Source organism: Apteryx rowi, unplaced genomic scaffold (genome assembly GCF_003343035.1).
Source record: "Apteryx rowi isolate R43461 unplaced genomic scaffold, aptRow1 scaffold_229, whole genome shotgun sequence".
NCBI lineage: Eukaryota > Metazoa > Chordata > Aves > Apterygiformes > Apterygidae > Apteryx > Apteryx rowi.
In genome coordinates, this window is record NW_020448630.1 from 1,111,991 (window position 1) to 1,139,297 (window position 27,307).

Genomic DNA, 27,307 nt, shown 5'->3' on the forward strand with positions numbered 1-27,307 from the left:
AGTCGCTGAAGTTCCCCCTCCCATAGGGGGAAAGAAAAGGAGCTGCTGGGATCCCCCCACAGGTAAGAGTAGAGATCACCTCCAACCCAGCAGCCGTGGGGCAGAATGGGGAAAAACTCGCCCTTTTGCCCTTCCACCCCTCCTCCCCACTCCTTCTTCCTAGCAGCCAGAAGGGGTTGAAGACAGAATGCTGCTGGGAGAGGGGATGCTAATGTGTCATGTCGTGATGTATCAATATGTGATGATGATGAGGCAGCATCATCACACATTGAAGTGTCATGATGGGAAAAAAAAATCACACTGTTGATACTTGATTTTTTTATGGTGCTCTACAACTCCATTTAACAAAGAAGTGGCTCTCCAGCTGTTAAAGGTTGAGTACCACTGGTTTAGGCTAGTAAAAAAAAAAAAAAAATTGTCTTTATTTTAAGGTTTCTTTGGCATTGCGAATGTGTACTAAACCACAAAATACTGTCTAAAATTAAAAAGCATGGACAAAAACCTATCAAAAACAAATTTAGCATCAAAGCAACAGCTCCTTCTTTTACCAGTTTATTTTTCAAAGTATTGTAGATATTTTATGATGTTAGGCTAAGTCCCTATTTATTTTCAATAAAATTTATTCTGGTATATGCTTGTTACTATCTTTTTTTAAAGAATACCTCCATTACCTTACTAAGATTTGTCACAGTATAGAATTTTATGGCTCCTTAGGTGTGTGCCACTATGATAAATTATCAAGAAAGCTTTTTGTAAAGAGGTCCAATAATATATTGAAAAAAACGAAGGTTCTGATCTGGCTTTGTTAGTGCAATAAAATGCYGTTTACATGCTATTGTGACATTTCTTGCTTTAATTGATATGTGCTGTTAATATTTTCTTGGTTAGAACTTGTTGGGTTCCCTGTGGAGTGACTTGGCATTGAGATACACCTTTTTCCCTTTTTGTATTATTATTGCTTTGTAAGTTACAGTACTCATTTTAACATCTATTTCTGAAAGCACACTTTTTTAATTATGAAGATGCTAAGAATGTGTCAAAGTGGAATGCCTTGTAAAAACCACAGATTGTTACCTTAATCAGAGATATTACAATCTGTTGTATAAAGAAAATTAAAAAACAAAGTATTTGTGTTGCACACTATACTTCATCTAAAGGGTTTCTTTATACAGAAAGGCAAATGCTCAGTTCCTGCATGCATGTGAATTTAGCTATTATACATACATTATCAATGTAGACACTCTTACTGCACACTAAGTGTGCAGAGTTGGTAGTGTGCTGAAAGCTGTGTATTAACCTTCCTGTCTAAATAAGTCTTTATATTTGACTGGGTTAATTTTCCATTTCTATTAGTGGCTTAGCAGTGTTTTTAGTAAGTGTACTGAAAAAGAAAACTATTCTATGTTATTTGGCAAAGCACTATTTTAGTTTGGTGATTAAAATATATATTTTGCACAAGAACATTGTTTGAGATATCATATAGTCCTTTAATATTTCTTCCTCAAAATTAATTCTCTCATAGCTGGATTCTTTAATATATAAAATGGTGACATTTCTCTTTTGAGTCAGCGGGAATTTCTGCAAGATTACCACTGTGGTATAGTTTTACAAAGTGAAAGGAAGTAACTCTTCTACCCAGTAGGAACAAAATAATTCCATGGGATTAATTGTATTAATAATTAATGTTAAAGATAAAAATAGGATGTATTCTATACAATTTTTTTTCATTTGTATGTTTTATTCTAAAGCAATGGTGTTGACCGAAGTAATGAAATTCCTTCTAAAATTTAATGATTTGTTTTACTTATTTTCTAGGGAGCAGAGACCAAGCCCCCTTGCTCACAAGATCTGGAGTTACAGGACTAGAAGTCAGTTACACTACTGATGAAAGAACTCTTTTCCAGGAAGTAGTGAATATTGTAAAAAGGTAGCATATCTGTACGTTCTGCTTTTATTTTTCAGGCTTGGTACAGCAGATTTAGTTCCTTCAACCCTTGCCATTCTCTCAAATACTGTTTTTTGTTGTTGTTGTTTCCCTCAAAGGCTTATTTCTAGAATGGACAAGCATGATGGTCTCTTGAATAAAAATATTTTCTGCTTTTCCTTTTCTCTGACAGCAAGCACAATCAGATCCTCTTAAGCAGCTGAATTACAGTCTTGAAACTAATCAGCCATATAAGTAATCTTCTTTAACATATAACCTTTTCCATTAATCCTAGAATTCATTACACATCTCTCTCTCAAACCCTCAGTGTAGGAGATATTAACAGTGCTTAGAGCTTTAGAACCCCCCTCAAATGGGAAGAAGTTTTCTAGGGACTTTGCAAGCAAGCCCAGAAAAACCTACTTCATACTGAAACTTGTATGGACAGATTACAGTAACAAGTAGGTGAAAATTAGTTTCCTTCCTTAGTTTTGTCTTCTCTGAATGGAAACTCCCTGCTCCATCAGATTGGAAAACTTCTGGTTTTCCCCATCTCCGCCAAGGCTGGGAGACCTGTTTGGTATCCCTTTCTGCTGGTGAGTGTGTGGAACTGCAGACGTCTCTTCAGGGCCTACTGACAAATGTGCGAAGCCATAAAATTACAAGGAAAAATAACCAGATTTAAACTATGAATCACCCTGCTGGAATACAGGCTCAGAAAAAAAGTGTACTAGGCAGAGTACATTTGCAATTCTCTCTCTCTCCAAGCAGAAAACTTCTGATGAGAAAGACATTGACCAACCCCAAGAAGCCAGAATACAAAAAGAGTTGCTGAATGCAACCARCACAGGGTGGGTCCTGAAAGAGCAGCAGATCCCTGTTCAGAGAAGACAAAATTCAGGTAAGGAAGCTAATTTTATTTTTCTCTTTTGTGGAAATCTAATGCTCCATCAAACTTAGGAAAATTCCTGACAATAAAAAGCTGTCAATAAATTAAGAATCCTCCAGCAGTTGGGAGGAAGTTTTTTTGTTGTTGTTGTTGTTTTTAAAGGGACAGTATGTAAAGAGCATGCGAGAGAACTCAGCAGTTAGAATGTGTATTTGTCACTGAAGAACACCAGAAGTCTACGTCTGAAGGCATTACTGGATGAAAAAAAGCATGCCAGTTTTGTAGTACTTCAAGATGGAATGTACCAACCACCAGGCTGCTGACTGACAAGTCTCCTCTTAAGAGATCTTCTCTTTCAACAGTGTGCTAGCATGCCTTTTGGACTCAACAACTTTATCTTCAAAGATTCAGTTAGGTAACTTTTATTCTTAGAAGATAACAGATTTGATCCCTTCATTGGGAAGGGAACTACTGCTGCTTACAGTTCTTCCTAGTCTACTTCCTTCTCCCATCTATGCAATATCACATAAGGGATCAGACTTCTAGTGAACTCTCTGCAGATATATTTTTAAAGCTTGGACCACATCTACAGTTTGCAGCTTTTTTCCACCTTATTTTGTGTAGCCTAGGGCAAGACGAGAATAATTTTTTTCTGGATTAAATGAAAGCTGTTTTTTGTTTCTTGGGTGCAAAATAAGGGTCTAGATTCAGAACAGGTTTAACTGAAAGAAAAAGCAAGATAATACTTGATAAAAAGTAGTTGACTGCAAAAATCTTCCTAAGTGGAAAATGAACTAGAAGATTGAGAAACAATATATTTCCCAGAGTAAACAAGGAACTTTAATGAAAACTTTCAGCATCAGGAGTTCTTTTTAAAACAACCTTTTGTTGCTGTTTTTAGCATTGGGGTGGCAGGAGGGAGGTGGGGCTTTTACTGTATTCTCTGTCATAAGCTAGGTACTCTAGTTGTTCTGGTAGGTCCACTTAATAGTAGGTCTGCTAGATTAGAGAAAGAAAACAATCAGGCCTGTTTAAGAAGTATTACTACTCAGGGTCCATGGAACAATACTCAGAAACACTTTAATTTATCAGTAGAGGACCATATTGGTGTTTTGCATATTGATATATGCATCAGGCTGGAGGATAGTAGGTTCTTGGGACCAAGTAGCATGTTCAGCATGACCACAGCTTGCTTTAGGTTTATGTTTCTGGCCTCTTTGGATGTTGGAGGGAAGGGTGGAAGAGCGTAATTGCAGATACCTAGCAAGGTGAATGACAGAATATCTATTCAATCTTGATTGTCGGTACCAGGAACAGACTTCATCAACTTGTTGGTACACTTGTTATCAGCTGTGGGAAATTGTTTCATGCAGTCCAATTGAAGATTTCTTGTATCAGTTCCCATTTCTAGTCATTCTCTTAGCACTGGCCTAATTCTTACTGACATTACGGAATATATTAATTTGTTTCAAGTTCAGATCTTTCACTTCTCTGTGTAGGCTTTTGCTTTCATTCTGTTTTGGTTATAGAAAGCAAGAAATGCTTKTTTCTGTCACTTTTTGTCAATAGCTGTAAATTCTGGAGGAGCATGTTAGAGAAGTCTTGACCTTTGTTCCCAGCACACAGGTGAGAAGAGGAGAAGGTGTTTCTTGGAAAATGTATCACTTTTAGTTTGAGGTGAGATTCTTAGCTCAACAGTCTCTTTTCAATCAGAAATCTGCAAGTTTATTGCCTTTGAACAAATGACCCAGGGTATCTACACTAATAATCTTTACAGCATACTGGTTGATACTGAGGAACAGAGATGTTGAAGCAAAGTAGAACTATAGATCTATACCTATAAATCAATAGGCTTTAATGCTTTCTAATGGTTTATTTGCAGGCTATACCATTAGCCCTGTATCAATGAAGAGTGCTTTCCAAATCAGAGTTTTCATAGTGGAGTTAAAGTTACTCTTTTCTGTCTTCGTTGAAGACCAGTATTGCTCCAGAAAGTTCAGTGGAAGTGATGAACTGAAGTTGGATCCAGTTATGCCTCCACTGTGAAGTTGTCCAGACAGTGCTAAATCTGAATGACCATGATAAGATAAACATGGTTTTCCTAGATGCCCATAAAGTAAATACTAGCTTAAAAGTTATTCTTGAAATTAATAGACATTGTCTCCAATTAACTTGGGGCAATTGGCAAATGAAAATAAGTCATCTTGAGGTCTGTAGAACAACAGAACTGTTCTCTCGGATCATGATCTGTGATTTCATTTATGCTGAAAACTACCAGATTTGTACAAATAGTAAGGGCAATAAGCACCTTTATTTCTAGGAGATTGTTAGTGAGAGTGATTCAGCTGTGAAATGAGAGCACTCATAAATGTGGGTACCAAAATATGTGTAGAGGCAGCTAAAAGAAAGCACTGCAGTTTAAAGGGTATTTTAGAATTCTCTTTGATTCTAAAGGGAAATATTGAGCTGCTTGAGGACTGAGAGGTAGAGAACAGTCTGAAACAAAGAGGTGAGTTTGGAGGAGACAGGGAAGAGTTAAATTCTCAGAGGAACTAAAGAGTAAACAGCATGGATTTGGAACAAAGAAAAGCACAATTATTAAGTTTCTCCTTGGTACATGGACAGCTGTCTTGGAGTTTGAGAGGACGCTGCACTACACAAGTCTAGTTTTCCCTTCTTTGGTGAGCGGTCCACTTGGCTGTAAACAAGAAAATAGGACTTGAGCTCAAAACTCGTGTAAATCAGCTGAAAAACAACCTCCTTGCCATCTTTTGCAGCCAGTGAGGACGATCTACGAATGCAGGAACTGTAAACTCTTCGGAGTTGCCACAGGGGAGATTCACTTTTTCTTGATATGGAGCTGTCCTACAGGATTCTCTCATGCTGCCAGAAGTCTGTTTAGGTCCCTGAACAGACCTTCTCTTTACCAGGAGGAGTCAGCTGCAGTGAGCTGGAGAAAAGCTGGAAGAATCTGTCTACCTGAAAACAAAATAAAACAGAACTATCTTTCTGTCTGAACATAAAAGCAGAAGAATGGGTAAATACATTCACATAGCTCCATCAACCAGTCAGTACAGAAGATAGGAAAGCTGGCTGTTGGAGGAGGAGGAAGAAGGGAAAACAGCTACAGAAAAGCATTTGTCTTGGAGATTCAAAAAAAGCAGGAAAACTAGAGTTACCCAAGCCTGATGGAGCAGTGGATTCCCATGAAAGAGAAATTAAATGTCTGGGCCTCTTCAGTTTTAGGGCAAGTTATCCCCCTCTTCTGTAAGTGTAAATACCACTAGACAGCAGAAAAAAGCTGGTCCTGCAAGCATGAGAGGAGATTTGGGGAATTCATGTGGGATTGCACAGTCCCCATCTCTGTGACACGCAGAGGATTTGAAAACAGAATGGGCTTGCAAAAACCTAGTAGATTCACTGTTGCATGAGACTCGACAGCCACCCACTGCTCTTTGTCCCCATGGAAGTAGTTTCTGGTAAAAGTCTAACACCACAGTATAAAGGTATAAGATTTTTAAAAGTCTTTGGGGGTAAATCATTTGTAATTTAATTGTTTTTAAATACTTAACATTTAAATATGTTATATAATGTTTTTCTTGTAAAGCATGGTGCTAACCAAATTTTTATATTAGATACGCAGTGCTATATTTGTTCTTCTGTAAATGTTCTAGCAGCGTTTCCAATTTAAAATAGAGATGTCTTAATCTAACCTTCTTTTCTCAGGCTAGTATCATCTTCTGAGGAGTTTTCCTGTAGAAATCTCTACTTAATGTCCTGTATCAACTTCATGGATTTTTATTGTCCAAAGCAAACTGGAAAAAATGTTTTCAGAGATTTCAGTTATGTACTTGAGTCACCAAGTATTCTGCTGCCATGCACAGTTACTGCTTTTGTCTGTGTCATAGGTCTAGCCTAATTTTTTCCCCCCATTTCTCTTAATTTTAGCTGGAAGAGAAATAGCGATCAGGAAAAGCAGACGCATGATAGAAGGGAAGGCATTATTGTGAGCTTTACTGTCCATTCATGAAATCAAATCTTTCTTATCAAACAARAAAGAGGAGGAGGTGGTGTAATGGCACATACAACTTAGCTAGAAAGGAAAATAATCATATTTCTTCTCTCTGCAGTATGTATGAGTTGAATGCTAATGCTGTCGTCTTTAAATCCTGCCAGTATAAATGCTGCTCTTCATCTTTGCGGAGAGACTGGCAACAGCATGCAAAACAGTATCAGTGCCCATCCTTTTAACAGACGAGAGTGCTCTATGCTGGCAGGCACACCTCTTATCCTGTCATGTTAGTCCTAGCCAACAGCTTTTGAATATCAGTGTTACAATGTACTAGTTTCTTGCAGGTGTAGAAGCTGGTCTCATCACAATTTATTTTAATAAGATAGCTTAACTGATGATGAAAACCAGCTGGATAGTATACTGTATAAAGTTATAAAAAGAGAGGATGAAAAATATAAAACTTGTCCCCTCTTCAGCTCACAGCCTGTCTTCTTTGTGGTACCACATGAAATGGGCTTTTCCCACCACCTGATGGAAGAGAGAGAGAAAGAGAAAAAGACCTGGGCTGAACTCTCCCCACACGAGTTAAACCTTGGGCCTACCTGTTCTTACTGCCATTTGGAATAATGTCATCTTTTAGCTCCAGACATCTCTTCTTCTCTAATAGCAAAAAGTATACCACAGGAGGCCTCAAGAGATGACACGCTGGCCAGTTTGTGCAGCCTGGTACATGGGGTCATGCTGGAGGAGAGGGCACTTCTGCTGCATAAATTGAGACAAAGTTGGTCTGCGAGGAAATGAGAAGCAGGAAACAGTTGTGTGCCTCATGCTATGTGTAAGAGACCTGCTAGGTCTGTTAATCCTGCTGCATAAGGTAGACCTGAGCACTGTAATGCAGGAGTTTGGGGTCCAAACATTGCAGATATTTGATAGAAAGGCGTTCTACTTGTATATAATACCATTTGTTTTGTTTTTTCCTCCAAAGATAATTCGGAGATACATGCAAACACTTTAATAAAAATTGTTATTTTGATTATAAAGTTAAGCAGTTAGGATAGGAAATATGTAAGTATCCATAAATTTGTTAATACTAATTCTAGTCTTTTTTGCATATACATTTTGAATGTATACAGATACACAAACAAAATACATATACGTGAAACTGTTACTGCAGTATCTGAGCAGCTCAGTTGGTGGTGGTGTGTTTATCATTATTCATGCCTTTGGAAAGATACCACTTGGATCCAAGTTTTCCAAATGGGAAACTGAATCATGGAAACTAAGGGTCTGTGTTTACTGGGAAGTTGTGGGCAATACACTGGRGTCTGACTTACCATTTACTAGCTACTCTACCTTGATTTTCCATGTAGATAACTTTGTATGAGAGCTGTCTGACTGAAATTTAGACATCTACATTTCATTGTCTAAGTAGTAACTCTGATCTCCATTTATATTAAATGGAAAGAATAACATCTCATTCTGCAAAAGGAGGCTAAAGCATATGGATGGTTCACCTGAAAGGGCCTTTTTTTCCTCCATTGATGAGACCAGCTTATAAACCTTGAGATGCCTAAATTAGTTGAAATGAAACCCTTCCCTTAATGTACATGCAGTGTCTAGCTGGAAGGAAAAGCAGAACAAGTAATGCACTGTAAAGCGATGCTATATGATTCAGTAACTTGCCATTATAGGCAGTCCTTAAATGACCTGTACAAGCAGGATTCTGAGTTCAGAACTAGCATATTCCACTTTCCATCTTTTGAGTGGTAAACTTTGAAACCTAAATGTAGATTTACATAAGAATTGTTTAAGATACATAATTTAAGTTAAGCTCAACAGTTGATTCTCACAAAAAGGCGTGCATCTGAAAGCATCATAAAAAATTAGTGTTTTTATGTCTAGACTTATAAAACTTCTTCCCATCTGAAGCAGACGAGAAACAAGTCTTAAGATTATATGCAGATGATATAGAGGTCTTTTTATCCATTAGCTTAAAAGTGAATAGAAAGATTAACTTGAGAAGTGGTGAAATGTTGTATTCAGGTGCAATACAAACAGAAATATTTGCAAGAATAATACAATAGCCCACTAAAATTTGGTTAAGTAAGGAGTGAGGTAGGTAATGCTCCTCTTCTGCAAGGAAAAAAATACAAAGCAACTTTCCTTCATCACAGATGGTAATTGCTAGTGTACTTCTGGCAACTTGCTGCTTCCAACAGTATGATGGGATCTATTTGGTAATGACTTAAAAGAGCAAGCCACCCATGGCATAATGAATACTGTTTTCTGCACCATGTAAGCAGTTATTCACAAGTTTCTCATTCAAATACACATCTGTCATGGCACCTGTCTGCATAATGTCTTGCTCTGCATAAAATCTACAAGTGTTTTCCATTTCCATATGAAACCAGTTTTCAAATAGGAACATAAATTTCTGTTTCTGTAATGTTTTCCTTCATTTTGAATAATCAGTAACATTTTGCAATATGCTAGTACCAGAATAGTCTAGTTGCAAGAATTAATGTGAAAATGTGTTAATTTTTCAAGTTTATTTTATGACTATTTAAACCATTACATAATTCCTTTTTATTTCAAAGCTTAGATGGAGACTATTCATAATTTTGGAACCCTAATTGGCAATCATTTTGTATTTTCCGGAGCAGCAAGTGGTGATAACCCTTTTTGACATCGTGGTTCTGTTGCTGCAAGGAACTGCAGGCTAGCTTTATTCATTTGTTCATAAAAAGTTCCAGGCAGCTTTGTTTTTGTACCAGTTGCTATGGGTAGAATAGAGTTCAGAAATGAGTAACTCTGTTTCCTTCACTCCTGATCAGTTTGCTGTGTCCAGAAGCAAAGAACCATTCATTTGACCTGAACAGCAAATAGCAAAATAGCCCCCAAATTCAAAGGTCTAGTCTTTTAATATCTCTATAATGCTATAAATTTAAAAATTACTTTATATCTTTTGCTTTAGCCAAAAATTGTATTAAAGCCATCCCTTCACAGGTGGAAATAGGTCGTAATATGGATTTTGTAACTTACGCTAGCTGATGCAAAATCCCAAATTGTAATAAAGACTTAGCCCTGCTGAATAAAAAGTCAGATGATACTTTTTCTCTTATTTTTAACAAAAATTTAGTGTCCGTGGCAGAAGTGCAGAGAACCTTTTTTTTGAAACTATTCTTAGAGTAGTTGCGACTTTAAAGTAAGTTGTCAAATACCTTTGGCCAGGACACACAAGCAAGGAAGACACCTTCCCATTAAATGAAAGTCTGAAGCATCATTTGTCATGTCTATGATATAACTTTAACTTAGGATTTGAGGATAGAGTGTTCTCCTATATCTCACAGTCAACGAATGTTGGCATTTTTTGATCTGTTTAAGGATCAAAAGGTATGGCGATCCTGCCCATAAGCTGACGCCCTTGCCTGCTTTTCCCAAAACCCAAGGTCTGCAAGCGTGCATCTTGTTGCAGGGTTGGACATTGTCTGTGGCACAGGACCCTCAGGTTGTTGTCTTCTACCTCCTGAGGACTGCCGTGTAGTCATTCAGTTGCACTGAATCCTGCCTGCTGGGACTCAAACCCCCTGACTGAGCTGCATTGAAAGATGCAGCTATCCTTCCCAGTAAAGCCACCTTTCTTTTTGTGGTATAAAATTAATCGCAGAATCACAGGATGGTTGAGGTTGGAAGGGACCTCTGGAGATCATCTAGTCCAACCCCACTGCTCAAGCAGGGTCACCTAGAGCACGTTGCACAGGATCACATCCAGGCAGGTTTTGAATATATCCAGAGAAGGAGACTCCACCACCTCTCTGGGCAACCTGTTCCAGTGCTGTCACCCTTACAGTAAAGAAGTTTTTCCTCATCTTCAGATGGAACTTCCTGTGTTTCAGTTTGTGTCTGTTGCCTCACGTCCTGTCGCTCGGCACCACTGAAAATAGTCTGGCCCCATCCTCTTGAGACCCTCCCTTTAGATATTTTTATACATCCATAAGATTTCCTCTCAGCCTTCTCTTCTCCAGGCTAAACAGGCCCAGCTCTCTCAGCCTTTCCCCATAAGAGAGATGCTCCAGTCCCCTAATCATCTTCGTATCCCTCTGATGGACTCTCTCCAGTAGTTCCATGTCTCTCTTGTACTGGGGAGCCCAGAATTGGACACGATACTCCATATGTGGCCTCACCAGGGCTGAGTAGAGGGGGAGGATCACCTCCCTTGACCTGCTGGCAACACTCTTCCTGATGCACCCCAGGATACCATTGGCCTTCTTGGCCACAAGGGCACGTTGCTGGCTCATGGTCAACCTGTTGTCCACCAGCACTCCCAGGTCCTTCTCTGCAGAGCTGCTTTCCAGCAGTTCAACCCCCAGCCTGTACTGGTGCATGGGGTTATTCCTCCCTAGGTGCAGGACCCTGCACTTGCCTTTGTTGAACTTCATGAGGTTTCTCTCCACCCAGGTCTCCAGCCTKTCTGGGTCTCTCTGAATGGCAGCACAGCCTTCTGGTTTATCAGTCACTCCCAGTTTTGTATCATCAGCAAACTTGCTGAGGGTGCACTCTGTCCCTTCATCCAGGTCGTTGATAATAGAAATACGATGTTGCTTTGGTCAATCGCTTTCTGCACAGCCCAAGAAAATTCTTAGCCTCTTATCCTGCAAGTGACCAGCTTCCTAGGCCATGACTTCTGTTTTTTAATAATGCCTACTCGAAGGGTGGGTGATACAGGCTCCTCCAAGCTAACTCCTACCTGAGCGTTGACTTCAAAGTCACCTTGCTTGTCCTGTCTGGTCAGCTCTTCTCTGAGGCCTGAGTTGGAAGATAGGCAGTGACTGTGTCAGAAAACTGCCTTTTCTGTGTCTTATACCTGACCCAATCAAATTTTCCACCTGGCATGAGGTATAGCATAAAATGAGCTTTTCTTGTGCATCTTATAGAAAGAAGTTGTTATCTTAAAACTAGAGGAATTTAAATAGAACGAGTAATTATGGTTGCTTTTATCCATGTTTCATTTTTGACAAATTACTCAACTGCAAATTGTAACTTTCTCAATAAGAAGAGTTACCATTTAGGACCAGAAATGTCCTCTGATTATAATTATTATAATAAACTACATTGCAGTATGCATGACACATTGGTATTTGCAAAGTATTCAGTTATCTTAGTAGCAAACTGCGTCTTTTCTCACAGGGCTGTTGCTCAGGCAGCAACAGTAAAAGCATGGAAACGCTTTCCTCGAAGGTGAACTTTTCTATTTTATAAGCAAAAATAGTACAACAAAGTTTGAAGCTACTGGACTATATTTTATTGCAAATCTGTCTTGTGCCAGTAGTCAGGCTGTAGTTATGATCAATATAGCATATCTAAAAGCTGATTAGATCCAGATATTGTTCTTTATTTCTAAAGACAGAAATAACAGTATAAAAAAATTGATTGCTTTCCCAATGAAAATACTCTTTCTAAAGAATGTTTCGGTTGTACGTTATAGAAAATCCTACAAGTTTGCAAGAGAGTTGTCTGTGTTTTAAATATTGTCTCCTAGACCAGATGCTGCTTTCATAGAAATTCACTGTGGCTTTTTTTTTTTTGGTTAAAATCACCATGACTAGAATGAAATTCTGTTTATGCTCTGCTCATGGAAAATGTTTYCTTAAATAATATGAAGCTCATTTTCCTTTTTCCCCCTCTCCAGATATGACCCAGACATTTTGCTAGGCTATGAAGTCCAGATGCGTTCCTGGGGTTATCTCTTACAGAGGGCTGCTGCACTGAATGTTGGTTTATGCCAGATGATTTCTCGTGTGCCAGGTAAGTTACTGCATAGGGCTTCAGTTCAGTTCCAACGGAAATGAGTTGAAATATGCAAGTAAATTAAAATAAATGCAGGGTAATTTTTGGTATGGAATGCTGTTGTTGCTGTTACACTGTTACAGGTATAATTACAAAAAAAAAAAATTGAAATTCCAGTGTGGTACTGGTTTTCACTGTTTTCTGAATTTTGAAATTCCTTGTGTATTCCACTTCTGGGTATGTCCTGTATCCATGAATCTAGACTCATTTTGAATAGTTGTGTGTGTGTTTCTTCCAGGCCTCCATCTTGCATGCCAATATCCCAAAGCAGAAAGCTTAAGTAGAGCTGCTGAAACTGCTCCCCAGTGCTATCTTGTTACCATCACTGACAAACAATTCTGTTTTCTGTGCATTGTGCATTTTTTCAGTGTTACTTCTAATTGTAATTCCATAGAACAAATAAATTACAGAAAGTTTTGAATTCCTGGAGGTTCTCCTGCTACAAAACCTTCTCTTCCTTCTCCTTGGCTTCAGTCATATGCAGATATGTTATTCAGGGTACCTACCATAATCATAATAGACAGTTTCTGTGACTGGGGTATGAGGACGTAAAAATGTTTCTGAGCAGTGTTCTTCCTGGTCAGCAACCCTGTAATAAAAACTCTGCCTAAATAGCTGTTCTGGTACTAGGGGGAAACATTCCTGACCTGACTGTTGAATGCTTTCCTCCAACATTCAGGAAAAGATCTGTTTTTCCTTGCAAACTTGAGGAAAGTTATCCAGGAGAATGGCAAGCTGATGTCTGTACTTAGCAAATTAATAGAAACTATAATGCTGAAGAGTGGAATTAGTGAACTGCTGTATAAATGCGATACACTTGAGAAGAGTCAGCATCGCTTTTGTAAAGTGGAGAACTGTCTCTCATTATTATTATTATCAGAAAAGAAGTGGATGAGGGAGATTTGATTTTAAAAATCAAAATCCCCCCCCCCCCCCACGCCTAAGCAGCTTTTGACAGGGCTCTTGCTGAAGATCTGTACAGGAACTACGTAGCCATGGCATAAGAAGTGCTTGCCTGTGATTGTCCTATTAAAAACTTGATCCTCTTGTTCAGTAATGACTGAACAAGCAAATGAAATGTTAGGAATTATGGAGAAAGGAAGAGAGAAAGCAGAATTTGTATGTATGAATCTGTAGTGTGTCTGCACCTTAAATACTGCAGTACTGGCCTCTTCCTCACCTCTCCCCAATCAAAATGGATATAAGAGAACTGGGAAAGATGAGAAGGGTAATCCAAAGGTGGCTAGTGACTAAATAAGTTAGGACTCCAGAAATGACAAAACTGAGAAAGGAAGATAGAAGCCTATAAAATCTTYGGGGATATTAAGGGAAATAGCGATTGATTGTTCATGGTCTTTTCCAATACAAAAACCAGAAGGCATCCAATTAAATTAGCAAATGGCAGATTCAGAACTGGAGTGGATGCTTCACCCCGGGTTACTGAACTGTTGAGCTCGTTGCCACAAGGGAGTATGAACGCTTAAAGTGTACATGGCTTCAAGAGGAGGTAAACTCTTGGAAGAAAAATATCTGCCTGGCTAGGAGAGCATGGTGTTTTAGAAAAGATGGATATCAAATATGTTCTGTGAGTGATTCCATCTTGTTCCAGCTCTTTTCGTTTTCTTAAGTTTTACAACTTCTTGGTCTTCTGTTAACTCTTAATAATAATTTTGAAAATCCCTGTCAAGTTAGAATAGGAGTATTCTCACAAAGTGCATAAAATTCTCCACTCATTCAGTAATTTCTGGTAGCTTCAGGGTTGGAAATTAAAGTTTTAGACTCATCTAGAGCTGTGGCAGGACCCTTACCTTCATGGCTTAAACATTCTGCTGAGTTTACTTGCTCCTTTCTTGAGGTTGAATATTTGTTCAATTTTTTGATACCTTCAAAATCTGTTGATACCTCTGATACCTGTGACCTGTTTAGAAAGGTTCTAACTAATAGATACCATCCAAAGCAATACACAGGGACAAGAGAACATATTAAAAAAATAATATCTTCAGTTGAAAGTTGTCAGCCACTGGGTGTCAGTGAATTTTTAAATGCTTAATTCATAAAGGCAAGAACATGTTATAGTTTAATTATGGATTGGCCAGCCAAGGTCACAAGTTTCCCTCTTCAGCACAAAGATCTCAAATTTGTTCTGCAGGAAGAATAGCTAATTGCATGAACCTTGTCATTAAATTCCCTTGATGGCTCAAATTGAGGTGGTGCACTGGTTGCAATAATAATGCCCTTGGGTATAGTCTTCAGATGAAGAAGGTTCAGAAAAATTTTTGACCTCTTACCCTTCAAGATGTGCAGTCATTGGTTAGAGGAATGGTAAGGATTATATTGAAAGGTTTCCTAAACCTCTGAAGATCGCAAAAGTGTACTGCCCTACTGAAGAAGTCTGACTCAACAGATAATCTCTCCAGTTCAGGACAGCTAACTAATATCTTTCTGCCTTCATTTCCAAGGCTGAGTCACAGCTCTTGACTTGCAGGACAGCCATGTCTGCACTGCAGTTGATGCAGAACCAGCAGCTGTATCAGCAAAGCTCTCGGTACCCGCCTCCATTATCAAAGCTGTTTTTGAGTTACTAGAAGTGGGATACACATGGGCAGTTCCTCCAAGAAGAAAAGTTACCCCTCTCTCTCTCTCATAACTTTATGGTTCTTAGAGGTGATGTCCCTATGTATTTCACAGTCAGTCTTCCTTCCCTAAAAAAATACGGAGTCCCATGCAACCCGGATTCAGTTTTAGTGGAGGAATGGAGGATTATAACCCTTAATGTCTTTGGCTATGAAGTTTAAAGAGGGCATGCAGGACATAGGCATGGTCTCCACATGGTATTCATAATACACAAGTTCTAGGTGGTAGATATACACCCAGAAGTGGAATACATAACAATAACATATTTCCAAGAACTAGTGTTATTGTAAGGTAAGTAACTATTCTTTTTTGACTGAACAGCAGGGGAAAGATAAGGAGATGTTCACACTGATGAGATCCTTCTGAAAATGCTGTGCCATAAATGTGGTCTTGCATGTGTGACCATAAACATACAAGTGTTGTGTTCTCTGTTGCTTTGTGGCTTCCTTGTCCATGGTTTTGACCCCATCTGTGTTCCTCTTGCTTTTCCAACCCCTATGCTTCATATTTCCCTCCCTTCTTCACATGCTGTATTTTCAGAACAGGAAACTCCTGCTCCTTCAAGCAGCATGCTCCTCTTTCCTCCTATTGAAATAAAGATGGAAGGTACTTTTCCTTCCCTTCCCTGTGATTTCAACCTAACAAAGGAAAGCTGGACTTCTCTCTGGTTTTGCTTTATTGGCTGAGTCTGGTGCTCCCTCTGCCATTTAGAAGTGAACTATTCATAAGTCATTAGGACACACCACAAGAGAAGTGAGTACTGTGCCTGTGCGAGTGGCATTTTTTTGTGTGTGCACTGTGGCCTCCTGTTTCCTCCTTTACATCACAGCTCAAAGTTAGGGAGTGGGTAACAGAGGATGAGAGGATACTTTTTTTTATTTCATCTCACACACCAGAAAGATGGGAAGAACGTCCAGTTCTGCTTCTCAGTACTTTGTTTCCAAAGAGGCTTTGGACATATATCCCACATCAGTTGCAGAACAGTGTAGGCTTTTGTAACTCATTGTGTGCAGTCTCTCGCTCATCAGGGCAGCAGCTCTCTTCTGTGGCTGCTGCACACTTAAGTAGCTGTCTTTACCAGCAAGACACGAAGCGGACTGCAGAAGTGCAGGGAATCTCCTAGACAAATCGAAAGAGGAGAACCAGGATGACATTGGGGAAAGTAAGTGGACATGAACAAAATAGGACAATTTCTGCTACCAGTAGAAAAAAATTTGGGGGGGGGGGGAAGTCCTCACTTTTGCAGAAGGTCAAGCATGTAAAATGAGCAGAAGAAAAACTTGCTGCTTGTGGGATTCTTCTCCATTCAAACACATAGAGGATTTTTTCTGCTTAAAAATCTGAAACAATACGGAAGTTAAAAAGATCGCATGTATTTTGATAAAGTATGAAAGGCCTGCTAAATTTTGTTATGGCTCTGTGACTTATTGATAAGATGAGTCAATAAGGAATAGGAAATTTTTTAACTGTATTTAGATATGATACACATTTGAAAGATCAGAATAAAGATGCTGGTCTGTATTATGTTGTTTTATAGCAGCCTTGCAGAATTTCAGAGAATTTTCACTTTTGTCATCAAGGGTAAATATGCTTTGTGGCCATCTGAGGAACTAGTTGCCCAGTTCTGATCATTATTGCACAGCATTGTGTATCAACACTTGTATACTCTCTACCCAAAATGTTATCTGTTTTTTGTTAGTAGGATGCTGTACAAGGATATTTGATAAATGAGGTCAGACAGAGAACACAACAAATATTTGAAAAATGGGGTATGAATTTAGATTTGTGGGAAAGTTGTCTCAAAATGCTTTCTCTTTTCTTAAATTAATAAGAAGGAACAAGACTGGAGGTGATAGTTTGTGGAGGTAGCCCTAAAAGCACCTCGATAGCTATATGAAAACACACTATTTTTTTGATACTGAATTTTAAACTGTGCTATGCACTTTAAAAATATCTATCTAAACCCAGGAAAAAATTCCAAAGCCATAGGTTCACTGAAAAAAGACAGTTTTAAGAAACACACAGCAAAAAGACTGTCTCTTTTGTGCTGTTGTTGTATTTCAAAGCATCAAAAAGAGGGTCTCTTTCCTGTGCTGTAGTCACCAGTGTCTTGCAGAAAGAATCAGAGTACTACTTCTGCCTCTGCATTTGTTCCTTCCTATTTCCTTCTCTCTCCTTTTGCGCTGTGCAGATCTCTGTCTACCTGCTCCCACTGTGGTGGTTTCACAGTATAAAAGGCACTGAGTTTTCTCTCTCAGGACCTGGTTCTGGTTGTGTAAGATCATCGCAAGTAAAGCCCTGAGTCTCTCTGGGGCAGAGATCACTTTTCACTTTCTTTTTTTTTTCTTCCTGTGTGTTGTGCGCTAATGTGCGTGCAGCTAGCTCTCAAGGAACATTCAGCATCGCTTAACCAATACATTCCCTGTGAGAATATATTGCCATGGACACAACTTCAGTGAAACCAGAGTAAGAGTTATCTTCAGAGGGATATGCAAGAGAGTGACAACATGGGGGAACTTTATTTAGAGATTTTGTGGGCACTGGTAAACAAATAATCTTGTACAATCAGTAATAGCCCTTAGGAATTCTTATTTTTCTAGAGACCTCAAATTGTCAAAGGGATAGCTTGATCTGATGTTGACTGTACTATAACTTGTCTAAATATATTCTCTTTTAATGTCTTTAGATGATAAGAAAGAGAACAGATTTGCAGCTGAGCTAGATGAGTATGGGTCGGATACAATGAGTGAAATAAATATTGTTGGGAGAATTGTCCTAAATATTTGGAGAATGATGAGAAATGAGGTAAAGTTTAAAACCAATTTAATGTACCTGATTTTTTTTCTTTAATTATTGTAGACTTTTGGTTGAATTTTTCATGTAATTTATGTAGATTTTATTCTTTATTCATACACTCTTATTTCCCAAATAGAGCTGTCTGCTACTTTGTGAGACATGGATTTTATATATCACTAAAATGTAAAATACTGAAGCGCTTGTCTTTCAGTAATGTTTCTTAATAGTAGCCCTTTTCACTTCTGTGTTGGTCTTGAACAGCTTACCTGCTTCAGCAAGGCAGCTAGTATGGTGCTTCTTCTAATTAAACACTTGAACTTATTTTGAGCTGTCAGACCTGCTCATTGTTTTGCTGTTCATGACCTTACATTTAATCTTTAACTGATTCAGTCCTAACAAACTTTGTTCTGACCAAATTCAGATTTCGTCTTGGTAACCTATCACAAAGTAGTTGGGTTGGAAGGGGCCTCTGGAGATCACCTGGTCCAACCGCCCTGCTCCAGCAGGGTCAGCTAGAGCAGGTTACCCAGGACCCTGTCCAGTCAGGTTTTGAATATCTCCAAGGATGGAGACTCCACCACCTCTCTGGGCAACCCGTTCCAGTGTTCAGGCACTCTCACAGTGAAGAAGAACCTGCTTATGTAATTCCACATACTCTTTTCAATTGATGAGGGATATTCTTTCCTGACTTGTAAATAGTTATGGACTTATAAACTTCAAAAAAGAATATTAATTTTAAAAAGGCATAAATTAATTGTTAAAAAAATTTAAAAGCATAGCTTTCCTTGACTGTGAAAGATATTACAGATTTTTACCACATCCTTTGTTTTTTTTCTAGGTGGATTTAACGAACTATACTTTTGAAAATGTGGGCTTTCATGTCCTTCATCAGCGTTTTCCTTTATTTACTTTTCGAGTTCTGTCTGACTGGTTTGATAACAAAACAGATGTCTACAGGTAGTGATCTGTTGATCATTCTTAAGAGGGTTTTGGGTTTGGGGGGTTTGGGTGTGTTTTTTTTAAGGCAAGATTCTTAACATTGGATAGATATAGGCTAAAATCAACATAGAATTTAGCTCAGGCATTGGAACAGTCTAGATGCAACAGTCTAGACGAGCTTGTCTGTTCTGCTGCATTCTATTGTATAGTTACACCCTCAACATTGTATCATTCTTCTATTTTTCCATTTAAAATATACAAAAACAAATCGATTTTTGAGTTACAGTTTCAAGGTATTCGAATAGAACTACTATTTTTGAGTTCTGTAAGTTCTGTACATTATTTTGTATATAATTCATCAGAAGGGCTTCTAATGAACTGTCGGGTTTCCATTTTATTTCCTACCAAGCAACAAAGCTAAGCTTTAAGTATAGTACAAAACAGTATACAAGATGTTACACACACGCGCTCACGCACAGCATGTCTCACACTGAGCTTTAGTCTTCCTTGGAGCATTTTGGTATTGTGTGGTATGAACAATTCATAATACTGTGAGAGTACTGATCATGACATACAATAATTTCTTTAAAACTTAAATACTTCTTGCATAGATGGAAATTTAATTTAGTGTTGAGATTATGAATTTATGTTCAGCTTTTTTTTTTTTAATATGGAAGATTGTTTCCACAAAAGTCTGCTCAATTAAAGAAACATTTAATCAGGTGAAGAAAAACTCCAGATTCTATTTTACTAATCCTTTACGGCAGTAAGGAAAACAGTAAGTCACATTTTGTGTCTGCCTTAGAGCATGTAAGTGTGTGTTTATGTATGTCACATTTTTGAAAGAACCATATGAAAATGTTCTGTGGGAAATTTTGTTTGCTGGTCTGTAACAAGCTATCATAAAAATATATTTTTCTTAGGAGAAAGAGCAGCATTCTTCTGACTGTTTATAACTAGGTGTTTGCTTTCACAGATGGAAAATGGTTGATCATTATATTAGCCGGGTCCGTGGGAATCTCCAGTTGTTAGAAACACTGGATTTGATTGGCAGAACAAGTGAAATGGCAAGACTTTTTGGCATTCAGTTCTTACATGTATTAACAAGAGGCTCCCAGGTAAGATTTCGTTTTCCTTACACTTCCCAAAAGCAAAATAGTCTTTACAAAATGTTTTAGTCCTTCAGTATATTTTCAGTCAGTRTATGTATTTTTGTAAGGTCACAGAGGACAGTTCTGCATAACACGATATTGAAATTAAATAAGGTCAGACAATTCAAAAGCAGTAATAATTTACTGAATAATTTGTCTCAGAGGTATATCAGTCAAAAATTACTAAGAGTGCCCCAAATGTAGACATTCCAGTAAGTCTCTTCAGGAGCACTGAATTTTCCTTTTGGGTTGATATTTTTCACACTTCATCAGAGCCTGAAAATGAACTCTTTTTTTAACATTGAGAAATACAATCAAGTATGTTTGGGAAAGTTGAAACTATTTTCATCAATGATATGCAAAGCTATATAGAATATGTTTTAACTGACATTTCCAGTGAAGCAGACATCTGGCTGAGATGTTACCCTAAGACAAGAAGGTCTTCGTTATGTGCATGTGTTAACTGTTCTGTTAAGGCCAAGGAAACATTTCTGGGGAACTGCTCTGCATCTTACATAGTAGCTTGTTCAGGTTGGTGTGTCTCGTAATAATTCTTTATGAAAGTCAGCAAAAACAAACAAAAAAGCCTGTTGGTGCCACCACAGCACTGTGCCAAAACACATCTTCGGTAAGCAAAAGAATGGGCCAAAACTAATGCACCAGCAGTCAGGCAGCCTTGCTCTGTAAGACAATGAGAAAATGTGGTATTTCTCTGTCACCCATTTTAGATTCTTATAGAGACTCTTAGGAGAGACTCTCTTCTTATAGAGAATATATATTCTATATATTTTCTTATCAGAAGTAAAGGGGACAGGGCGGAGTGAGGTTTACGCTACTCTTTCTTCGGGACCCCAGGAGACTCCCGTAATTGCAAAAGGTTTTTCTTGCGCCAGTTCTGAAAGACTAGACTAACTAGCCTGCTTTCCTGGCTTCATGTAAGCCCTTTCTTTCTTTTTAGGGGGTGGCACGGTGGAGAGCTGAATAGCTTTAGGCCAGGTGAGCTCCCTGAACTGGCTTACCATGTTACCGGAAAAGTACCACTGTCGGAACAAGGGAAGAGAAATTCTCAGTTAGGGACAGCGGGAGGGTGGGACTGGCGTCCTGCCAACATAGAGCTGCTTGAAGTGTGGTGATTGCAGCCCGGGAAGACTCTGTTCTGCCTGTCATTTCCTCAAACGACTGCGAGTGGGAGTGAGCAACAGAAACAAGCTGCATTTCTATCATGACTGTTCTTTTCCCTTCTGTGCACGTACGTTTTTTTTCATTGAACTTTTAAAGACCACCAAAATGGCAGTTGCAACAACTCCCAGTCACCTCAAATAATTTTTTTGCACTCAGAAGAATGATCACTGCCTTTTTGAAGACATTCCTATTCTCCTTTCCTGAAAAAGATGTTAAAATGGAATAGTACTAAGAGAGGTTTTCAGATATTTTAACTGATTTTTTTTCCTTCTTTTTCCTTTTTTTGTATTTTCTATTAAGTTTTTCAAAACTTTTTCAAGGTGATTTTTCTATTATTATTTTCTATTCACCCAGGCAATTTTCTATTATTTTTCTTGATTAAGCTGTCCTGGGATGCAACTCCATAGCAGCCTAAACCAGTCTAATGTGGAATAGTGGTAGCCACTTGGATTCTTAGTCACATGGTTGAAGAACTTGATGTTGCTAAAAACTAGAGAACAGAGATTAGCTCTTGCCCAGATGCACTCYCTGACCGGCTCCTCGCCCTCCTGAGCTCATCCCTGGCACACAGGGCTGGCAAGAGCGGGCAGCTGGAGTCAAGGAGGCAGCAGCAGCTTACGGTACTGCAGGGCTGCACTTGCAGCTCTGCCGGTGCTCACACCCCGGCCTGCGTTAGTTGTTCGTAAGATGGCAGTGTCTTGTTACAACTTTTGGTTCTGTAAATTCAGTTACAACATCAAAGTTAATGAAACGATGCCTAACCCATTCAGTGCAATGACTGAATATGTAGTGCTTTTGAATAGTGACTTAGTTGCTCTGCAGTGTGTTTTAGGCTTATGTAGGATTGTTCTTTGGTGTTTCAGGATCTTCAGTCCTTTGTCATCTATGTGTATAATTTCTAGCTGTTGTGTTTTTTATCATGAGTAGGAACAGTGAGTCTCTGGCTGCAAGTGCTTTTAAAGCCTGACTAGAAACATTGAAAAATGTGGCTACCTCCCTGTGTGACATTTTGTGATGTCTTGAGCAAGATAAAGTACTTATCTTTGTGTTATTTTATCCTTCCTCTACTAACTGTGGCATCATCGGGGAGTGAGCGTGATACCCAATGGAATGAAGGAGACTTTTGAAATGGACTTAAATTCTTCCTTTTTTTCTGTTGCTGCCAAGTACATTCTGGTAACCTCACATGACCAAAAACTTGGAGGGCACAATTAGTAACTTCTGCGACTCACATGTCATTTCTCTTTTTTCTTAAATGTTGACATAAATTTCAGTGTAAATTCCTATGGAAAATGGTAAGCAAAGTAACTACATGCTATACCTCATTTTTTTCATTCTTCTGCAAAACCTTGGTTCAGCAAATACTCATTCACTGGCTGTAGTGTAGCAATATGTCTTGTTGCACATTATATACTGACCTGGATGTTTATTTTGCACACAGGTATAAAGCAGAAGTACTAGATTTTCAATAATTAGGGCTAAATGATGCAGAAAGGCAAGGAACAGTTCCATTGTATGTGACGGAGAGTATACATTAAAAGTAAGAGAATATGGCTATGTATTTTGGAAGACTAGTTGTCTGAGCTTTAAATTCAGGAAAATATAAGTGTATATTCCTTCAGTTTTAATACACCAACATTTATTCTTCATTTTTTAAATGGCGATTAGAATGACTATATCCAAACTGTTTTGCAGTATCGTGTGGAGTCTATGATGCTGCGTATTGCAAAGCCAATGAATTTTATTCCTGTGACACCCAGTATCCAGCAGCGAGCTCATATGAAAGCCCCACAATGTGTTCCCTTAATAATGGAGCCAGAATCCCGTTTTTACAGCAATGCCGTTCTTGTACTAGATTTCCAGTCATTATATCCTTCTATTGTGATAGCATACAACTACTGTTTTTCAACCTGCCTGGGACACGTTGAAAACTTGGGAAAGTAAGTTATTTTTCTTTTCTTGCAGACTGATTCTGTAGAGACTTGAATATCTTACCTAAAGATAGTGAGAACCCTCAGTTGACATTGGAAACAGTGGACATAGATTAATAGTGCCATTTTTTTGTTACAAAACAGAGATGCTAAAGATATGCCATGTGCAGAATYGCACATATATGTGTGTGTATATATATATGCCAATATATGTATGTTTTTAAATATAGCGCTAGGAATCCCATGTTCTGTTCTGTTAAAAAGTTGAACTCTGTATGCATGTGCTTTGTGTGTGCATGGATGAGTGTATGCATCTTCCATCACTGTAGTGATATTAATTTTTAATACTGCTTCAAACTAAGTTAAAAGTTGTATAAATCCACTACACATTTTCCAAGCTGGACTGGTATTATTCCACTATATGTTAATAAATTGTTGTTTTTCTCTTCTAAGAGTTTTGGTTCACTCTTGTCTTAACTATTCAAAACAAAAAGCTAGACTGGGTTATTCTGTGTAGCACGTCTTATTACATAATGGTAGTTTTTTTAATTGAAAAAAAGAACAAAAATCTCACTGCTCATTATAATTACCTTTATAAACAATACATGGAAGAATTGGAAGATGCATGCAATGATTGCTAGGTGTCACCATCAGATTTTCAAGTTTCTGACTTGAAATTCTGAATGCTTAGGAAGAGACTATATGTAATGGGTTACTCGGTAAACATACCTGGTTTCCCTGTTGGATTATGGTATGATTGTGTGCTGCATCACTAACTCGGCATTTGGAAATAATCAATAACACAGAACTGAACAGATAAATTACTTTCTGTGGAATTTAGCCATGTATTACTGCTTTATTCACATTTACTAGAGCATTTTGCATGTAGCTAAGAAATTGTAAGTGACAGTATGTTTGTTTCTACTGGAGATAGTAATTTTGATTCCATTCCTGTTGGCATTATCAGTATTTTAATGGGAGCTGATGCTTTTGTTTGATTGGGCTGTAAGTGGATGAATCATCTCCATATTTAATTCTTTTCTTTATTAGATATGATGAGTTCAAATTTGGCTGTTCATCTCTCAGAGTACCTCCTGACTTACTATACCAGATCAGGCACGATATCACGGTGTCACCCAGTGGAGTGGCTTTCGTCAAGGTAATGATGTTAGTGTGCTGTGGCATTTTGCTGCGTTAAGAACAGACAGAAGGGTTGGCGGGGGGGGTGGAGTTCAGTCTCTCATTTCCCAGTGTTTGTTGATATTCTTCAGAGCGCTGAACTTCTGGCAGTTCAGGAAATAAAATGTCATCTTTATGCTTTCATTTATACTGAGGGTTCATTTCATCTATAGTTAAACTGTATTTTACTTGCACAGTTTGGGGATCAAACAGTAATTATCTGTGTGTAACACTTCATTCTTCTACAGCTGATTAGCAGACTGCTTTGCTAGAAAAAGAGCCGTGGTTTGGGAGAGGAAACTCCCTGACTTGCCATCTATTGTTCTCCTTTTATGTTATGGGTACTGCTAGCTGATTTCTAATGAATTAATAAACATGGCCTGGAGCTCTTGCAAGTAATCAGCCAGCCACCACCAAATATATTTAATGTAAAACAAAAACTTTAGGTAAAGAATGCTTGCGGAATTTTTAAAAGATGGTATTCCTTCAGTATTTAACACGGGGAGATTTAATAGTGTTAAATATTGAAGTCCCATTGTAATTAATGCAGTTATCTAAACATATTACATTGGCAGGGCTGGTTAAAACAACAAAAAATTCTTTACCCTGTCCTTAAGAGCTTTGCCTGAATTCCAGGTTGCTTTTAATATCTTTGTGAAGAGCCACAACATTGGTGCTTAGGGCACCTTGCTAATTAATTTATGTTCTTATCGGTGATTATCTAACAGTTCTGAGTTTTGCTTCTACTCTTAACTGTTTAGGTTGGGCTTTTTAACATAATTTTGTTCTTTGTTCCTTTTTTTGGCAGCCTTCAGTAAGAAAGGGTGTGCTGCCAAGAATGCTAGAAGAAATCTTGAAGACAAGGATAATGGTGAAGCAGTCAATGAAGGCTTATAAGCATGACAAAGCTATAACTCGCATGCTCGAAGCCCGTCAGTTGGGTCTTAAATTTATAGCTAATGTTACATTTGGTTATACTGCTGCTAATTTTTCTGGAAGAATGCCATGCATTGAGGTAAGGGTTGCAGATAAAAATGTAGGGAAGAGTGTGGAAAGGAAGCTATTAATTAAGTGTAATCAGATAACACAGTGTTATTATTTGAAATGTATTTAATCTAAATGCCCTCATAAAAGCATGGGCTTTATTTGTAGTACTGAAAATCAGCAACTTGGGATTTATTTGTGATCCTTTAAAAAAAAAAAAAAAAGTAATTCTTCTTCTTCTTCCCAGAAAAGATTATTTAGAGTTAGCATTTTTTAGAACTCTCTCCAAAGTTTGGATTAGAGTTCTAATAGTGGAAGTAAACTAAATATTGTAGTTGTTTCCTACTTGTTATAAAAGAAGGAATCAGCAGAATCCAAAAACTAGAGAAGACAATCCTAATCAATCTTCTCTTGCTGCTTATATTTTTCATGGCTGAAGAAGTCTAAACCAAGTTTTCTTTTATTCTAATTCCCTTAATTTTTGATTGCTCTTTCCTTAATTCTTGACTATTTTTGGATAATGTAAACAAACTTTTTTTTGTAATTCTTTTAAACCATGAAATAGATTACATTGTCTCAAAACAGTGATTTTTTCATAGATCAAGCCAGGGTTAAGCCATGTTTACTAAGAGCCAGTAGTGATTTTAGCAGTAGAATAAAAACCTACAGTTTATCTTTATCTTTGCAGCTCGGAGATAGCATTGTCCACAAAGCCAGAGAAACATTGGAGCGTGCTATAAAACTGGTGAATGATACAAAAAAATGGGGTGCTCACGTTGTGTATGGTGATACTGACAGGTAATCAGCAGTCTGCTGCTTGTGATGCTTTAAAACTGTAGTAGGTCGTCTAGATATATTTTTCTCTTGTCTTACTAGGTGGGATGGGGGATTTCCTCTTGTAATAAATGCATAGCTAAGACCTATTACGAAGTTACCCCAAGTTATCCAGGCTGGATCCAGACTTCCTCTTTTTGGTCTGTGAAGCCGTTCCCTGGGGAAAGTGCGAGTGGGACGGCAGCTCTCCAGCTGTTGATCCTGGGCTCAGAGGGCTGTTTCCAGTCCCTCCGGGCCCTCAAAATGCGGCTCTGCTGCTGGGAAGGTCAGAGCTCTGCTGGCAGGTTCCCCATGTGACGGTGGCCAGATCAGAGTGGGCACTTCTGTGATCCGCACATAATACTGCTCCCGTGTGGAATATTGCTATGTTACTTCAAAACAGATTGCACTTTGTAATTATTCTGCAGTCAAGGAACATCATCATTGTGTATATCCTTAGTAAGTCTAGTACGTCTCTGATTGATTGGCTTACAGTAAGGAAAAATACACAATATGGAAACAAATTTACCAGTCAGAAGCACTGTGATAATTTAGAGCAAGTAGGAAGAAGATTTTTCTTATGTGAAATTTTGACAGCACTCAGTTCAGCATTTTTATCTAATTAATCTCTTGTTCATGGGGTGCTGAGGTTCAGCACAATAACATTAACCAGGCTGCTTGGCCTAATGCAGTATTAGCTTTTCAACTTCCTCTGCTAAGAAATCAGATTGCTGTTCTTTCCGTCTGTTTAATAATGTATTTTCTCATTTGGCACTATGCTGCTCTGTGCTGTTCATATAAGATGCATTTTAGCTTGTCAGTTGTCTTGAAAGACAGGAATCATCAGGAATTGAGTTGTGTGGTTTTCATTACCCCAGAATTATTAGTCATAGGTTTTTGAAACCGGACAAGTGATATTGAACAGAGTACAAGGTCCCTCTTTGGGATGCTGCTTACTGTCTTGCAGAATAATGCAAAGTAAATTACATTTATTTTCCTGGAGTTCCTTTTAGGACTCTAAGAAAG

At 38.3% G+C, this 27,307-nt stretch overlaps 1 protein-coding gene across 4 annotated transcripts in view; it reads left to right on the forward strand.

The window, feature by feature from the left end:
* Positions 1-27,307, forward strand: part of REV3L (REV3 like, DNA directed polymerase zeta catalytic subunit) — a 123,112-nt gene that overhangs the window by 85,311 nt on the left and 10,494 nt on the right. For 3 of the 4 annotated variants that reach the window (XM_026065528.1, XM_026065529.1, XM_026065530.1), the window contains 9 exons: positions 1,816-1,927; positions 12,515-12,630; positions 17,993-18,111; positions 18,941-19,059; positions 20,018-20,159; positions 23,070-23,314; positions 24,356-24,464; positions 25,293-25,499; positions 26,157-26,266. In XM_026065528.1, the coding sequence (XP_025921313.1) occupies positions 1,816-1,927; positions 12,515-12,630; positions 17,993-18,111; positions 18,941-19,059; positions 20,018-20,159; positions 23,070-23,314; positions 24,356-24,464; positions 25,293-25,499; positions 26,157-26,266 (1,279 nt within the window). Of the gene's footprint in view, positions 1-1,815; positions 1,928-12,514; positions 12,631-17,992; positions 18,112-18,940; positions 19,060-20,017; positions 20,160-21,150; positions 21,189-23,069; positions 23,315-24,355; positions 24,465-25,292; positions 25,500-26,156; positions 26,267-27,307 lie in introns of those variants that run through there. The other variant, XM_026065531.1, reaches the window with a different exon arrangement.